Source organism: Colletotrichum truncatum, assembly GCF_014235925.2.
Source record: "Colletotrichum truncatum strain CMES1059 chromosome Unknown Contig_0005, whole genome shotgun sequence".
Lineage (NCBI taxonomy): Eukaryota > Fungi > Ascomycota > Sordariomycetes > Glomerellales > Glomerellaceae > Colletotrichum > Colletotrichum truncatum.
In genome coordinates, this window is record NW_027222402.1 from 2,497,665 (window position 1) to 2,514,296 (window position 16,632).

Below are 16,632 nucleotides of genomic sequence, written 5' to 3' on the forward strand. Positions count from 1 at the left end.
TGGCATGGTGCCCCCTTCACCGCTTCGACGTCTCAACCCACGCAGAGCGAATTCGCACCAACCAGCCACGTCAAATCGTCATCTCCGCAGCTTGGGCATTTGAATACCGCAAAGTTTTATTCCCTCGTAGCATTAATGAACGCAGATGATGCGGAAATGGCAAGCTGATTTAGGTAGTAAATTTCGGTTTGGGCAGCCGGCATAATGCAGCTAGAGTCCAAATTGACAATGGGCTTTTATTGCTTCTGAATCTTTAAAGGGACGAACACCAACTGACAGCAAGGCACATGCAAGTGAAAGTGGCTCTCCCGCATATTCTCTATACCTCAGTAGTACCGGGCTGTTCTGCCGCTGGAAACACGAACATTAGTCCATTGACAGACAGTTGTTAATTAGCGAGTGGAGGCTTCTCGGACGAACTCTCTGCAGACTTGCGCGACTCCTCATGGCGGTCAGACCTGAGCCAGGCAATAGGCGGTCATCAGGTCCATGTCTAACCCTTCATTCAGGTTGAAACTATGGGTCGATGGGGAGGACAACGCAGCAAATGCAATATCACCGACTTGGTTAGCTGCAACGTCAATCGATCTGCGCAGGAATCCTATCGACCCCTTTCGAAAGAGAGTCTGGATCCGATGGTTCCAACCATGGGACGCTGCTCAGTTCCATAGCCAGCCAGCAGCGAGTCATCGATCCTCAAGCCATTTCGCCCCATTTGCGTTGCGTGGGATGCATGGAGAACTCCATGCATCTTCTGTTGTGCAGTTCAGCTCACTGACAGTGGATGTTGGGTGGACTAGTTCTCCAGCAACCAGGTGAATGACGGGCAACCCCAACAGATCGTCCGCGTCAAGTCCAAAGAGTATCTTTATTCAACGGTCGACAGTATCTGTGGACTGAAGGCCGAATTCGTCTCGTTTGCAGTCTATGTCTTGAATCATTGGTTGAAACGAGGACTGTACCGGTCGTTTGGAAAAGACAACATTGGGCAAGACAAAGCCAAGATCGCATTTCGGGACGAGCCTGGATTCCGTGGGTCTTTCCCGCTTCCGGTCGGGCCATTACCCATCTTCAACAATAGACGGCCTATCCGCCCTCGGAGCCGAAGTGGTGAGGGTGAGAGTGGTCAGCCTCAGCCCAGCCACAGCCACAGCCATAGCCATCATCTCACTCCGGGCTCAGTCCTCCAGTACCGACCGACTCAGTCTAAGGCCGGCCTCTCTTTAATCCCAGTCTGCGCCCTCAAGCTGAGGGTTGCGACAAGGCCCATTCCGAGGCACCGGCTCCTCACCCAGGGGTTAAATTTAGTATCACTGCCCGTTTCAGCGTTCTCTGTCAACTTCGAGTATCAAATCAGTAACTGTCTGTGATCAACGTTGATTTGCCTTCGTCACGCTAAGCAAGAAGTGACCAAAATCTGACGCAGTCTGCCGGAACCAATGCATCGGGTACTACCTTGACGCTATTCCCTACATCCAATGATAGTTTGGCACAGCAAAGCTGCCACATGTGTCTGCTAACAGTGGTTAGCTGAGTGTGTCTCCTCCATCGTTTCTGGTGACGTTGACAGTTAGCGCTGCTTCGAGGCAAGGTCCATGCGACACCATCTCGGCCTCGTGCTGCACCTTCTGCGGCCTGTTGTTTGGGGGATCAACCCCTCCTGAGAACAGACCATCAGACGAAACAGAATATTCTTACACCGTCGCTGATACTTTTCTCTGTTGATCATAACCCACTTAGAACGACCTTCGATTCTCAGAACAAGGTTCTTTCTGGCCGCTTACTTTGAAGACAGAATACGCGGATTCCCGCTGATCCTCAATCGACAGGGAAGGAAGCTGACCTGAACTTGGCTTCGCGCCGCCTTACGGCTTGTCAATCCCTTGGCTGTCGACATCATCTACTTATTTTCTTTTAACCTCTCGCGGTCTTCCATTTGCCAACTGTGTCGTTTTTCAGAGGTATTAGCACCTCATCTCATTGTTCTTTTAAACATCAAACGAAACAACTAGGTCCGGAAGTCCCCCCCGGACCGTAAGTCTCCACGATGCCCGCCCATCACAGCCTCACGATCCGCGTTCCACTCCCTAGCATGCTCCCAGCGGAGGCCGTAATCGAAACCCTCCAGTCGCAGTCGCCAGTCATTCGTCACCAGCCGCTCATAACCCGCTTCGAGAAAGTGCCAGTCTTACTCGACAGCATCGTCGACGACGAGTTCTTCCTCGAGACTGGGCTCAAGATCGCATCATACAAAGTCTACGAGAAAGTGACGGTCGTGCCGGGTGTCAAGACTGAAATATCCTTTCCCGCAATCCTGCAGAACATCCCCAACGGTCTGCGCTCGCGCGCCTCGGCCCCCGGCGGCGTCCGGGTCTGGAGCGAGTGGCTCGTCGTGCCCCGCCCCGCCGAGCGATGGCCGGGCGAGCACAGCTCTGGCAAGCTCGTAGGCTACGTCGAGGGCGACTATGACCTCGTCGAGACGACGAGGGTCGAGACAAGCCGGATGCTGATGCCCCTGGTCAAGGGGCAGATGGAAAGTGCGCACCGGGACATGGTGCGCAAGATGTTGGACGAGGTAGCGCAGAGAATCGGTCGCGTCAAAATATAACATAACGACACCGAAAACGAAAGGAAAAAAAAAAAAAAAAGGGACAAAACATAATCATATAATATGACGGCAGGCTAGGGTTGGGTTGATGACACGGCATTTGTACGTTTTCGTTTAGATACCATAATTGTTAAGCGGCGGGAAGGGGTGGCGCAATGTCCAATGAGGTTTCAAAAAGCAAGCACTTGAATATATTAATCTTATACAAAGAAGAAACAAAACGCTCCCCGCGTTCTTCTCCATGTGTCATAATCATCGTGGCATTCACCAGTCTTCAAACTTTCAAGGGGGGGAAACACCCTCCCCTTTCACGATTGGTATTAGATGGTGTAAACAAGCTTGCCGGCACTGACCTTGCCCTCCCTCAACTCGCTCAGGCCGACAAGGACACCATCCAAACCGCTGCCGCCGCGGTTCTTGATGACGCGGACGGGCTTCAGCTTCCCGTCCGCCAGAAGCTGTCTGCTGAGGTCCCAGAAGCGCTTCGCGAACTCGTAGTTCTCGGGGACGGCCTCGACCCTGCCAAAGTAGGCGAACGGCTCGCCAAAGGCGGTATAGTACACGGTCATCTGGACGTCGACGTTGGGGTTGGCCTCCTGGACCTTGGCCTTGTCGACGGACAGCAGGGTGGCGATGAGGCTGGGCTTGGTGGACGACAGGGCGTTGGCGATGAGCGTCGCGGACTCGAGCGTCGAATGGCAGTCCCAAGCGATCGTCAGCGAGTCGTTGGTGTACTTGCGAATGTCCTCGGACACGGTGGGCGACTTGTAATCGAAGACGACGGAGGCGCCGAGCTCCTTGACGTAGTCGAAGTTGTGCGGCGACGCCATGGTGATGACGTTGTAGCCCGACAGCTTTGCGTACTGGATTCCGGAGACGCCCATGGCCGTGCTGCCGCCGTAGATGAGGATTGTCTTGGGTTCCTTGGCGGGGGACGTGGGGAGGGGCAGCTTGAGTGTCTGGTAGAGACCTTGGCCCTGCGTTCAGTGTTAGTATTGCTCGTCTGGCGGGTTTTTTTTTTTTTTTTTACATGGTTCATGTTGGCCCGAGGGGGTCTATCATCATTTGCTCATGAGGAGATGAGGTAAGAGGGAAGGGATAGAAGGGGCACGTACAACTGTAGTGACGGCGATACCAAGCGTGGCAGCCTCCTCGTCGGAGATGTTATCGGGCGTCTTGATTTGGAGGTCACCCTTAACGACGATGTACTTGGCGAAGGCGCCATCAACCTCTCTCAGACCATTCCTAGATTCCGTTAGCCATTGTGTCGCCAAATCTCATGCTACTTTCTCTCTCTCTTTCTCTGAAGGAAAAAAAAAATTAAAAAGAATGAAAAACTCACGATCCATTGACAGGTCCGCAAATGCGATCACCCTTCTTAAAGTCCTTGGTCACGCCGGGACCGACCTCCTCGACGACACCCGCATAGTCGCATCCGACCCAGATGCCGACGCAGCCCACCTTGTCCGCCATGTCGACGTGCTTCCAGTCCGTGGGGTTGATGGCCACGGCGGTGGTCTTGACGAGGATGTAGTCGTCGGCGGGGAGCTTGGGGATAGGGGCGTCGACAACCTTGGCCACGCCGGCCTCGATTGTCTTGACAGCTTGGTTCTCCGCCATTGTGTTGATGATGTGCTGCGAGTAGGAAAAGGTACTATGTAAGAGCGTCTGTGTACTAGTGTCAAGTTCAATGTTGCTGCTGCTTCGGTGTAGAATGCTTCCAGTGTCTGAATTGCTTCGAATTGAGTTCACAACCAACTATCCCATCGAGGGAATCACACTCCCATATATACCATGCCATACGACGCCGACGCCGATATGAGAACCACCTCCTTCCCCCCCCACATCCATCCATCCATCGTCACAGATTACAAATGTGGTCTGCAACCCAGTGCTCATCGCAGGGTTGTGTGCATAGACAAAGAGCAACTGGTTGACGGCGGGGCAAACCAAAAAGTCCGCATCATCGCGCGCAGTTGATTGCGCTTCAGAGAGTGGTTGGCATGTAAGAGAGAGAGAGAGAGAGAGAACATAATTCCGCGCTTAGAAAGCCCATTTCGGCGCCGGAGAGCCGCTTCCTTGCTTACGGCAGACTACCACGTCCGTCCTCGCTTATTCGCCGACACCCGCCAAAGGGGGCCCATAATCCGGCGCCGAAGACACATTTGTCAGATTATGAGGGAAACTCGGTTTACAAAGTGGTGCCTTTAAAAAAAAAAAAAAAAACCGCCCGCGCCAAAATCAACTGCCTTTTTACTCCCCCCTCCCGCACCTAGTGATAAGCGAGAGCCACGCCACGATTCGGCCCCGCGAACACCCCTCGCTAGATGATGTAACAGCATTCTTATCGCCGACGGGAACCCCTCCGAGGAGCATTTCTGCTTTACTGTTGGCTTTATATTATTGCACAGAGGACGATGAACAAATCACCTTGATTTCAATGCCCAAAAGTAAAGTTAAAACTTGTATGCAATCTCATCATAATGGTATCTATAGCAACGCGTTCTAAACCCTGTAACCAGACCATCCGCTCAAATGCCCTCTCAATGGGCAATGTTTGCAGTGTTCCCTTACAACAGACGCTTGACGATGAAGCGCCACATCCCCAAGAATAAATAGTATAAAAGACGTGTCATAGGCGAAGCGCCGCACAAAGAAGTCAAAAATCAACAAAGCAAAAATCGGTCGGTAGCAGCCGTGTATTGCCGTTACCGACCGCCGTAGTCACTGGCGTAGCCAACTTCTCCAAATCCTTGGCTCATGCCACCTTCACCAAAACCCGTACCGGGACCGCTGACGTAACCGCCGTCGTCGCCTTCGTAGTCACTGGCATCGAATGATGAGCGGCCCGAGATATCGTCTTCTAGGCCGCTGCTCGCGTCTGGCGCGGACCAGTTCATCTGTGCTAACGCAGGGTATTGGGCAAGAAGAGCGGCCGGCAGCATGTACTGGCCACTGGGGTCCATCGGGTAGCCTGGTTCCATTCCCATAGCACCCTGGGCCGCCATGTTCTGCATGTTCTGTTGTTGCATTCGCTGTTCTTGCCAGGCACGCTGCCTGTCAAGCATTTCTTCGTCCAGCAAGGGTTTGATGCAGATCCGCCCCGCCTCTGACCGGAAGTGTCGACCAAGTGCATCAGCACGCGCAAATCTGCGGCCGCAACCCCACTGGCCGCCAGCTTTCAAATCGCCCTTGCAGACGAATTTCTTTTCGCCAGAGTGTAGACCTTCGTGTCTCTTTCGGTCGTGCTGTCGAGCAAACGCTTTGCCGCAGACCGTGCAGACGAAGGGGCGCTCGTCGGTGTGCGTGCGCAGATGCGACCGTAAATTGTAGGCTCTGGTAAAGCGCTTCGGGCACAGCGTGCACTGGAAGGTAGCCGGGTGCTTCTGCACGCGTTTCGCGTTGCCGTTGTCCTGAGAATTTTGGTACTCAGGGTCCGCCAGTCGCAACGCGATGACGTTATTCGGCACGGCCGAGGTCGACTGTCTTCTGCGGCTGGGGCTCGTGCCTGATCGGTCGAGCGGAGATAATGATCGGGAGGAGTCTCGTCCGGACAGATCAGACCCCAAATGAGGAGACAGGCTGCCAGCTGAGGTCTGGCGGACCATGCCGGCACCGGCACTGTTGAATGGGTCCGTAACCGCACGCGGACGGGACCGGGGACGGCCTGTTGCTCTGGTTAGCTGCAGTGAGAAAAGAAGGTGCTGTTGGTTCCATACCTCTGTCGGGAGGGGTCAAGGAGTCTTGATCCATCGCAGCCTTGGGGGGCTCAAAGCTGGTCTGTCTTGATGTGGGAGCAAACTCGATGTTAATGGCCGGCGCCACTTGGGGCATGTCGGAGGGTTGCTGCAGGGTCGGGAACGCCTCCTGGGCTGAGTAACCACCAGCGGCAAATCCAGCATTCTGAGCGCTGAGTCCAAAGTTTGGCGGCTGGTTCAGCTCGGGTATCGACTGGGGAAGGATGCGCGGGGAGATGGCCGGACTGTGGGAGGGGCTCCGCCCTTGCAGGTTGGGACTGCTAAGCGCGGGGTCGGAAATGGTGAAGCTGTCAAAACCTTGAATTTGCTGGTAGAGACCTGCATCCGCAGGGCGCTGCATCGGCGAGTGGCGTTGGTCAATAGCCTCGAAGCTGTCGGCGCTCACCAGGTTCGGCGAGGGGGCAGCGGAGGAGACGTCCGAGAACTCGGATGGGGACCTCCGGTGACGCTGGAACTGGGGCTGGCTCCATTCGTTCAGCTGGTTGGGCATGAGGGCAGCTTCAGGGCCGAGCGAGGCATGTCTGGAATGGCCCGACGGCGGCGAGGAGAACTGGTGGTTGTTGAAGGCAGGAGACTGGTGAGCAGAGGGCGTCTGGTGGGGGTCGGGATTTAGGAGGTGAGGAGGGGTCGGCGAGTGGTGGCTCTGTGACATGGCCATGTTGTTCATGTCACCAGGGTTGAGGCTCTGGTCGTAAACTCCCGTGTTAAACTGCTGTTCGCCCTGGCTGGTGGTCGGGGGGAAGAGTGCAAAGTCGCCGGAGGGAAAGTTGGGGTCGAGAAAGCCGGGTTGGGCTTGGTTTGCGAAGGCAGCAGCGGGTTGATTGAAAGACTGACCGTTCTGCTGGCCGTTCAAGAAGTTGTTATTATTAAAAGTAGAGAAGTCGGCGGAGGCGGCTCCGGAGAAGGCTTGGGTAGCAGATTGATCCAAGCCGAGACCGAGACCAATAGAAGCTGCTTCGTTGGTGGGCTGGAACGGACTCGGCGACGGGGAATGCGAAGGTTGTCTTATATGAGGCTGTTGATGCCCCGCAGACGGCGAGCGACCGCGTTGGCCCTGTTGATCCATGATGTAGATGGATGCCGGGAGTCGGGACCGGGATAGACGAAAATGCGCGTACTGCGTGTGTGGTGTGAGTGTGTGTATGTGTGTGTGTGAGTGTTGTTGCTGTCTTTAGAAATATGGGCGAGGCAGTTCACAAGTCAGCCTTTCAGGCACCGCACCGCCCTGGGGCTGTGCTGACGCGCGAGCTGACGGACCGCACCCAACTGGTGGCCGCGGGGGGTGAAGAGAGCGCGCGTGCGACGAGCGGTTATTATTCGCTGTTGCGAATATGTTTGTGGGACAGAGGTCGGTTTAGACGAACGTAAGTGATTGTTGCGTAAGATGGAGGAGAGCAGCGCCGGAGAGAGACCAAAAAAGTCGGAGACTGGTTGCGGGTTTGAGGGGGGCGTTGGAGAGTTGAGTGTCGCAGTAAGAAGAGCGAGTAGAGTAGTAGTAACGGCTACAGTGTACGAAGAGGAGTTAAGATGGGGAAGCGAAGGACTTGTGCCAGCGAACGAGGGGCCGGCCGGACTAGGGGGAGGGAGGGGAACAGACAGGCGGACGGAACCTCTCAGTCAGTTGGGATTGGGGTCTGTGTCGGGTCACACAGTTTTGGGGGAGGGGGAAGGGGAGGGGTGTGTGTGTGTGTGTATGTGTGTGAGTGGTGTTGTGGAGGGGCCTAGCAGCGATGGATGACATGCTGATTTGGTTGGTCAAATAGAGCCCACTTGTGCGGCCCAATCTGAGTGGTGCCCACAAGGCTGTGCACGTTTGAGGATGGATCTGTCGACCCAGCGGCTTTCGGTGTGATAATGTCAGGAATTTGTGTACATGACAATTGTACCTGATTTGTGTACTCGAGCGAGGTACCTTGGCTTGCCCTTTTGTTCGCTGGGTTGAAGGTCGGAGGTACCTCTGCAACGGCGCGCCCCGACTCGAAATGGTATGCGCTGGGCTGCTTGGTCGTTCTGCTGGAGGTAAGTAATGGCTAGGTAGATAGGTACCTTGCTTTTTTCCCCTGCGTGTGTGCCTGTGATGATGCGCGGGCCAGCTGCAGCTCTCTCTGGGTGCGTCTCTGTCTCTTGTTGCGCCCGCGGCTGTTGGTTCCAGCCGGGAGGCAAAGTCCAGAGAACCTGGTGATGGCGTTTGTCGTGTTGGGTCGAACTTGTGAGTACCGGCCGCGTGTTCTGTCTGCGTGGAGCGAGAAGCGATGCTATGCTGCAAGTCCGGAAGTGTAAATCCAAAAATATCCTTCCTCTGAAGCAGGGATCCAGACACAGAAGCTATCGTGGCCTTCGAATGCTCTTTGGCTGTTCTCAGTCTCTAGGTTGGATGAGGGAATGATGACAGACGTCGCTCGGGGCTTAGAGCTAAAGGAATCCGTTTCAAGCAGGAGGATGTGCAGAATATTGATGACGCTAAGGCGATTCCTTGTTGGTTGATTTACTCTCCCGCCTGAGAGGAAGGTTTCGATGGACGTTCAAGCCCGGCTCAGAGCGCTAACAGCGGCAGGTAGTGATGATATGTTGTTCAGAGTTGAAAAGCCAAGTGGTGATGGATGCGCAGATAATCCTCGGAGCTGCCACTACTGCTACTGCTGCTGCCACTACCTGAGGTCTACCTGAGGTATGTGCTGTTGCCCTGGACTGGGTGGTGTATGTCGAATAAACCAGTGTCCGTCGGCCACGAAACACTGTATACCGGGGTTGGGGGTTGGGGAGGCAAGAAGAAGCCTGTGACTCGCGACGAGACGGGAATAAAGGGCGCCGGTCGGCGGTGGGCGGCGGGAAAGTGAGTTGGAGCCATTCCCTTTTACCAAGGTGGTACCCAAAGTAATTAGCTACTATTACAGATTGGCTTGGTGACGTTGGTGTCGCAAGCATGTGGGCTAATCAATACTATGTGTACACTCAACCAGGCAGCAAAGGAAGCAGAAACCAAGTCTTTCCACAGGCTGTTCCCGGCGCATAATATCTCGTCTATTTCAAGCTTAGGGCGGAAGAAACGGGCGGGAAACGGTAGGAGAGGGGCAAAATAGGGGTCCCTGATTTCCAGATCAAGGCAACGCGGTGCATTTTCCAAGGTGCGAACAAGAGAAGACAGGACATGGTACTACTGTGGTATCGGTACCGAACACGGAGGACAAACGGACCACCGCTTTTGCGTCCTGACAGTAAATGCCATGTCTTGTGCCGTACAGGGCCTGTTCCTGTACCTGCTTATCCAGCTTACCCCATCTTACCTTACGGATACCTCCCTGTACTAGCAGTAGTAAAAAGCAGGGCGCTAACGTGAGCAGCTGGATCTCTCCAAGATTACTGCTCACTATGCTACCCTGCCATATATTATATTACTGTCTATCGTAGACCGCGGTCGTCTCTCCATCAAATGTCCGTTGTTTGGCTGTCCGTTCCAGATCAATCTCGTCCTGCTTGTTGACCTACAGAACGTCCAGTGTTTCTGCTTGAGCGCTCAAGTACTCGCTAAGCAATTATTAGGTGGATGTGTACCTGCCCAGCCCTCTCGTCGGACCAGGCACAGGGGAGGAGGAAAACAAGGGACACTGGAACACAGGGGACACAGTTCCGTAAATGGGAAACTGTAACAGCTGCAAGCGTTGGGCGTTTTTTTGCTGCTTCTGAAATCTGCCTTACAGTGGATTCATGTTTCCTGTCCGTGCCCACCCCGACACTTGGTGCTTGATCAGACCCGATAATTTGAAATTACGCTGTTCCTCGCTTGGCCTTGGCATTTTGATGTGCGGCCACGGAGCTTCCTTCCATGCCACAGCGCGCGAAGTCCCATCCTTGGGACAGCGCATCACTACGTTTTACGTGGTAGTACGTAGTAGCCAAATGCTCTCACACTTTACCACACGCCACTTTGGGGCCCTGTGCTGCACTACTTTCACATTCCTCCTACTGGGGTGCCCATAATTCAGACCTCGACCACTGTCTGGTCGTCATCATCTCATACTTGGCCGTCAGCAGGAATTCCACCTTCACCTGTCACCTTCCCAGTGTCAATGATCACCGCCCGGTCTGGACTTGACGCCGACCTGCCACCTGCTGATTAACAAGCCCTGGTACATCCACTTTCCACTTTCAATATACGCTTCACTTGGACGACCTGACACATTATGGAGTTGGACCAACCTATTCGTCCAAGTCGTTGTCGCCCACAAATCCATTGACCCGCTTTGAGAGGTAAACCGAGCATGCCCAGCTCTCGTAACCTCCTTCATTGGCATCAGATGGAAGAACCCACAGCCCACAGAGAATAGCAAGAGTCTCCGAGATGAGATGACAGTGGAAAGCCAACGAAACAATTTCGTCAAACACATGACACCACCAATCATCATTGTCGACCCGTCGACGCTCTACAAACTCTCTTTCCAGCACAAACCTGTCAAAGTGAGGAATTATTACAGAACCGCTCCAGGGGGTGATTGCCCCTTGCCCGTCGCGCACTCGAAATAGGTAATCTGCGCGTGCGGAAGCATGCTGACGCTCATCACCAACCACTTCTCCTCACCAGCCCGCTTATTCGTCGGTGAGCGACGCCCAGTATTCGCTATGTGCAAAGCAACCTTGCCGCCTACCTGTAGCCCTGTGCAAGTTCGGCATATGCATTCCTCCCAGATACGGATCGCAGGGCTCACGGAGTTCTCTATGCTCGTTTGGCGGCCACGGATACTGATGCTCACCTTGTTTATGTATCTCGGTGGCATCTGCCCAGCCAACCCTAGCCACATCCATCTGACTGTCGTCGCTACAAGTCGCCAGCGCTGTCGCCTCACTACGCCAGGAGAACCAGGGCAAAGGGCCATTCATCTTGGTCAGGCACAAGTCTCACCATCCCCCCTGAGGCTAACCACAAATCCAACATGAAGTCGGCCCCTCCAATCTGCATCAGCGTCACATCTCATATGAGGCTTTTGGAATTCAGATTGTTCACCTGAATCATCCGTTCTAACCCCCTCTATTGCTTGTCCATTACCGTAGTACATCGCCCGCCGCCCCAGACCTTCTAGACAGTGCTTTCGTGAAGGGGACCGACCAGGAGTGGCGCAGTTCGTTTTGAAACAGAACCCCTCACGGCCAGAATCACGATGATATCCATAGGCAATCAGCATCAATGTTTTATCCAATAATCCGCAAGCTCCCCGGAACTCTCGTTCAGCAGCTTCCAGGACACTCCTGGGGGCAGGAAAGTTCCATATTGCTTCCATTCCAACCGGCCAATTACGAAGCCATCATTCGAGTTACTACGTAGTAGCTCAGCTGCATGCGTCCGACACAGCCACGCCGGCCTGCGTGGCCCCCAACATCGGACATGACATCAAGCATATGCCACTGGAAAATCCACAGACGCGGCAGGAAGAAGCTTATTCGAGAAAAGGTACGACCCCAGGGGCTACCGAAGCCCGTGAAATCGCCCTGTTGTGCTCAACCTCGGCGGAGTCAATCTGTTCCATGTTCCCCATAACCGGCGACTAATCCGATCCATGCCGGAGCGGGCCTTGAGCCATTTTGACCCCCGCCAGCTCGAACTCCATTTTTAGAAACTTACAGTACCTTCGGAAATACGAACCGGACCGCATACCTGGGATTGGCATTTGTTCGAGAGACGTCGTCCAACCTGGAACCACGATGATGAAGACGCGTCGTCTTCCCCCTCCCGTGATGTTCATCACTAGTATATTCAACCTTTTTCTTTTTCGGTGCCAGAGGTCTCGGATGTTTTGCTCCTCCTACTCATCTTACCGTTTTTTTTAGGCAGCTACGATTTGAATATAGCGGTGGGGGTTTCCATCTGATGACATGTCGTTCATCCAAAGATGCCCTTGTAAGGGCTGTGCTCGTCGATCATTCTGGAGAACGCTGAACTTTTCGGGTTTCCCCTCGCCGAAACATTCGTCGTCCGAATCGTCACACCGACTTATGGAATGTGTTATCCAGCGACCGACATGTTGGCCGTTTGTAAAATCTTAATTTTTTTCTCTTTCTCTAACCCCTCTTTCGTCCGGTTTTGCCTCCCGTTACCGGAAGCCTAGCGGGACGCGATCCGGTTCGCAACTTGACTGCGCAAAGCTTGCAGAATCACATCAGACTTATTGAATGTTAATGTCGAATGCCTGGCTCTCGCCCATCCATTCTCTATTCTATAAAAAGAAAAAGACAATATTCCTCCTCTAAATCTTACACGTGAACCTCTTCAAACAGACTGCAGCGTGTCCCAAAAAAAAGACCGATGCCTCTCCTAGTATAGTACAATGAGTAGGGACTGTCCCATCTCCCAACAAAACGCCCATTACGCCGGAACAATCCCCCATTGCAGTGGTATCATCGGTCTGTTCTCTAGCCCGCAAAATAAACGTGAGAAAAAAAAAAAAAAATTGTTCGTCCGTGAGGATGTTGGCCTGTGATCCATACCAGGAATCTTTTGGGGGGATAAAAGAAAAAAAGAGAAGGAAAAACAAAAAAGGAGATATAATAATACACTTTTTTGAAATGAGGGTCTGTTAGATGACCTCTTCACGCTCGAAGCCCTGCGTCTTCAACGCGGCGTTGGGTTTCCCGCCCTCCTTGTACTCGCTGACGAAGGGGTTCGGGTCCTCCTTTTGGTTGAGGTTGCTCAGGGTATGGTTGACGCCACGATGGACGGCCTCTGCGAAGCATTGTCAGCACCGACCGAATCTTTCTCGTCCTCCGCGATTCTTGAAAGGGAGGTGGGTGTCAAGGGCTACTAACCATCGGCTCTGATGTAAAGGATGAGATCCTTCATCGTCCTCTTCTCCTCCGGGATCCTCCAGTACTGCACCGCGATGTCCGGGATGGCGAAGTTGGGGTCGGACCACTTGGGCAGCAGGCCCTCCTCGATCTCGCGGATGCAGCGCGTGTACGTGTGCACGGCCTCCTCCTCCAGGTACCCGACGAAGCGGTGGGTGATCTTGGGCGAGATGAGGTACGTCAGGAACAAGCCGTTGAAGAAGACGCCCTGGGCGCCGAGGATCATGGTCTTCATGAACCACCCGGGCTCCGACATCTTCATGAACGTCAACAGGTGCATCCTCTCGTTGAACGACTCCTCCAAGAGCGTCTCGATCCAGCCGTTGTCGCGCTTCATGCGTCGCAGGCTGCCGAGGTGACGAAGCATACCGGCTACCATGCCCGGAACTGGTTACGATGTTGTGTCAGCTGAGACGTCGATAACTCCTCGCCCGAAAGGGGGAGGGAAATTCCCTGAGAATCCCAAGAGGGGGGGGGGGGGGGGGGGGGGGGGGAGACAATTGGTGTATAATTGGTAACTTACCTCCGGCAATACTCTCAAGAAAGATGAACCGCACAAGCCATTGGGCTTCGGTGAGCGGCTTATCAGCGACCACGGCCGTCGTGGGGTTCTTCTTGTCGACCTGCTGCTCGGCGCCCAGGCCCGTGGCGCGGTCCATGCACCATCTGGCCAGGCGGACGAACTTCCAAGCCGCCCAGTCGCCGGCGGTGCGCGGCGCGCGATGATCCGGGACGATGTCGAGCATTTCCTTCTCCGTGTACCCCGGGTGCGGCCATGCCGGCGCCGTGGTGCGGATGTGTTCCGTCTCTTTGGCGGGGAAGAAGTCGCGGAGCTGGGCGGCGCGGGTCGTCGAGAAGTTGCTGTGCTGCTGATGAGACGCGGATTCCGAGAGTCGCAGGCTCGCCGGGTAGACCGTCGCGTAGGACGAGGTGCCGAAGCCGTGGAGCGCGGCTACCCGGACGAGCTGGGCGGTGCCTTGTTTAGGCGCGCAGAGTCTGACTGTTGCTCTTGATGAAAGCATGAGTGACGTCTGTTGGTTTCAAAGTAGGTGGTGGTGATTATGTTATCCGTTTATGATGTTGTTATTGTTGTTGCGGTGTAAGCCTTGTGATGCTGATGAGTACAAAGTGAGAGCGTATGCCTGAGGAGGCTCGAAGACGTACGCCCTCTTATATCCCATATGTCGAGGGGGGTTTAGGCAGGTGAAGGGAATTTGTCAGAGAGAGGGGGGAATAACACAACACACGAAACGATACGCAATGGGCCGGAATGAATCACTGGACCAGGTTCAGTCTTGGAAGGATGAAGCTGGCATTACTCAAGCCAATACAGCCTACGAAGACAGACCGGATCCAAGAAGGATTGCCGTTTGCGTTGTACCCCCCCCCCCCCCCCTCCCCCATCCAAATGTGCTAGCTCCCGTCACACCGGGTCTGTCCCCTCCCTCTCAATACCAAGGCGAAGGTAAAGTCGCCGAAAGGCGCCGCCGCCAATCTCGGGCTAGCCTCATGCTTGCCGCTTACAATCCCGCAGCCACGGACTAGGTTTGGAGTTTTTTTTGGTAGGTCGGTTCTGACATTTCCGACTTGCCGAACTTGCTGGGTTGGTTGGCTGGAAAGTCTGGAAATGGCAGGTGGGGGCCCCGTAGGCAAAGCCCGGGGAGCGTGGGTCAGCTGGACGGCGTCAGTCGGGACCTGTCGGGATGAGGGAGTCCCAGCACTGAGAAGTACTATGGTATGTTTTGTCAAGAATAAAGTGCTGTTCCGCTCCTTTTTCGTCGGGATGTGATTGGCCAACTCCGATGATTCCTAGCAAGCCACACAACTTACACAGGCAATATTCTCTGCAGGGCTGGCTGCTTCGAGCCCGCATGACGGTGGCTTGGGTGCTTACTCTTGTTTCTGCTTGAATGGCGCAGTGTCAAATTGCCGTCTGTGATGCAAATGGTACGTCAGGAGATTATCCAGCCATGGCCTGTAAGGCCTTTACTCAGAGCCCCCTGAAAGTCGAAGCACTTTACTCCCCGGGATACGGGGGGCCATGTCCGTCCGCTACGGACTTCTTGTCCGAGTTGCTGGCGGCAGTTGATGAGATGGAGGAGACGAGAACGAGCTTTTTTTCCGTGAAACACCCGAGTCAGAGAAGATGGAAGGGAAAAGGAAAAAAAAAAAAAAAGACTCTTTGTCGGGCAATGCAAAGCCGGGTAATGGCTAACAAGGCTAAAGATACCCCACTGTTCTGTTTACGAAGTTGATATTTTCAAACACCGATTGTGGAAGAGATGGGAAAGTTCCGGGAGCGGAAGGGCCGTCCGCCGCCGTCTCTTCCGCCTCCCGCCCCGGATGGTCAAGCCAAGGCCTGGGCGGATGGGCCATGTGACCATTCTAGAACTGGCTTGCTCCAGGGCGAAAAAAAAGAAGACGGGCCAGGGGTGCCAGGGGCAAGGGTCCTCGCCTTGTCCATTCGTAGTTCATTTGATATAGATGACATCGCAACAATGACATTCATTGACTCACATGCTCCCCAAGGGGGTAAGCAAGAGTAAGAAACTGCCTCAAAAAGGTGGGCTTCTAGTGAATCCCTGATGATCTTATTGCCGACGCCCTACGACCCCCGGAGAATAGGATGGGGAGAGAAGAAATTTGCTGGTCACGTTTGCAGAATTTGAGGCTGTTTCGAGGTAATTTAGGAGGGATCGGGAGAAGGCGGCTCTGCAAGACGGGGCCCGTTCGTCATACGGAAACCATGGTTCCTGATCCGTCAATGCCTCAGCTACAAGGCTGCAGATATTGATGCCAGAGATCTTGACGTGGTGGATCATTGTTGCTTGTATGCGCATGAGTTTAAAAATAATTAATGCCAGGTTTTTGATGCCCTGCTTGGTATCGTCCTGCGCCTGGGCTCCGATGTGAGTCGGAACCTGACCGTCACGTTTCGGTCCCTGCATACGATATCAAACCGCGCTCTTCCTGGTGGATGCACCATAACACAGTGAGGTGACATTTGGACCGCGTCCTAGGTATCAGAGCAGGCCATTGCGCATTTCGTATTCCGTGTTTGATGCTGACCTTCTTCACCCCGGTCCACGCAGGACCGCAAGTAATGAAAGCAAGAAAGCAGAAATTATCCAAATCGGATACTTGGGTATTCAAAAATTCCCTAGCCGGGACGAAGCCAGCTAGAAGTGGTCATAAAATAATTTTCAAACAGCAATAACACGATCTCGGACGGAATCCTCACTGATCCGCGTAAAGCCCTTGCACTCGGATAAGGAGGAAAGGAAACGAAACATGTAAAGATTGCGGTGGATGGTGGGGTTTATATAGATTTCCAGAGCGGGGTCATTCTTGGTGACTCACTGCTCAAGGTGTCAAGGTGCGTAGAATAGGAGGACAGCATCTCCAGTGAGTGAATGGAGAGTTTGGAGGGTT

At 54.0% G+C, this 16,632-nt stretch overlaps 4 protein-coding genes across 4 annotated transcripts; 1 reads left to right on the forward strand and 3 right to left on the reverse strand.

The window, feature by feature from the left end:
- Nucleotides 1–2,047: 2,047 nt before the first annotated feature.
- On the forward strand, nucleotides 2,048–2,608 carry CTRU02_208759 (uncharacterized protein; the record flags this gene model as incomplete). The annotated part of the gene is made up of 1 exon (XM_036724825.1): nucleotides 2,048–2,608. The coding sequence occupies one exon, from the start codon at nucleotides 2,048–2,050 to the stop codon at nucleotides 2,606–2,608; it is 561 nt and encodes a 186-aa protein (XP_036583457.1).
- A 320-nt stretch (nucleotides 2,609–2,928) lies between these two features.
- On the reverse strand, nucleotides 2,929–4,228 carry CTRU02_208760 (zinc-binding oxidoreductase; the record flags this gene model as incomplete). Its single annotated transcript, XM_036724824.1, has 3 exons — nucleotides 2,929–3,585; nucleotides 3,724–3,853; nucleotides 3,951–4,228. The coding sequence occupies 3 exons, from the start codon at nucleotides 4,226–4,228 to the stop codon at nucleotides 2,929–2,931; spliced, it is 1,065 nt and encodes a 354-aa protein (XP_036583456.1).
- A 1,088-nt stretch (nucleotides 4,229–5,316) lies between these two features.
- On the reverse strand, nucleotides 5,317–7,432 carry CTRU02_208761 (C2H2 type zinc finger domain-containing protein; the record flags this gene model as incomplete). Its single annotated transcript, XM_036724823.1, has 2 exons — nucleotides 5,317–6,275; nucleotides 6,328–7,432. The coding sequence occupies 2 exons, from the start codon at nucleotides 7,430–7,432 to the stop codon at nucleotides 5,317–5,319; spliced, it is 2,064 nt and encodes a 687-aa protein (XP_036583455.1).
- Nucleotides 7,433–12,932: 5,500 nt separating this feature from the next.
- On the reverse strand, nucleotides 12,933–14,222 carry CTRU02_208762 (alternative oxidase; the record flags this gene model as incomplete). Its single annotated transcript, XM_036724822.1, has 3 exons — nucleotides 12,933–13,078; nucleotides 13,162–13,587; nucleotides 13,724–14,222. The coding sequence occupies 3 exons, from the start codon at nucleotides 14,220–14,222 to the stop codon at nucleotides 12,933–12,935; spliced, it is 1,071 nt and encodes a 356-aa protein (XP_036583454.1).
- Nucleotides 14,223–16,632: the final 2,410 nt, after the last annotated feature.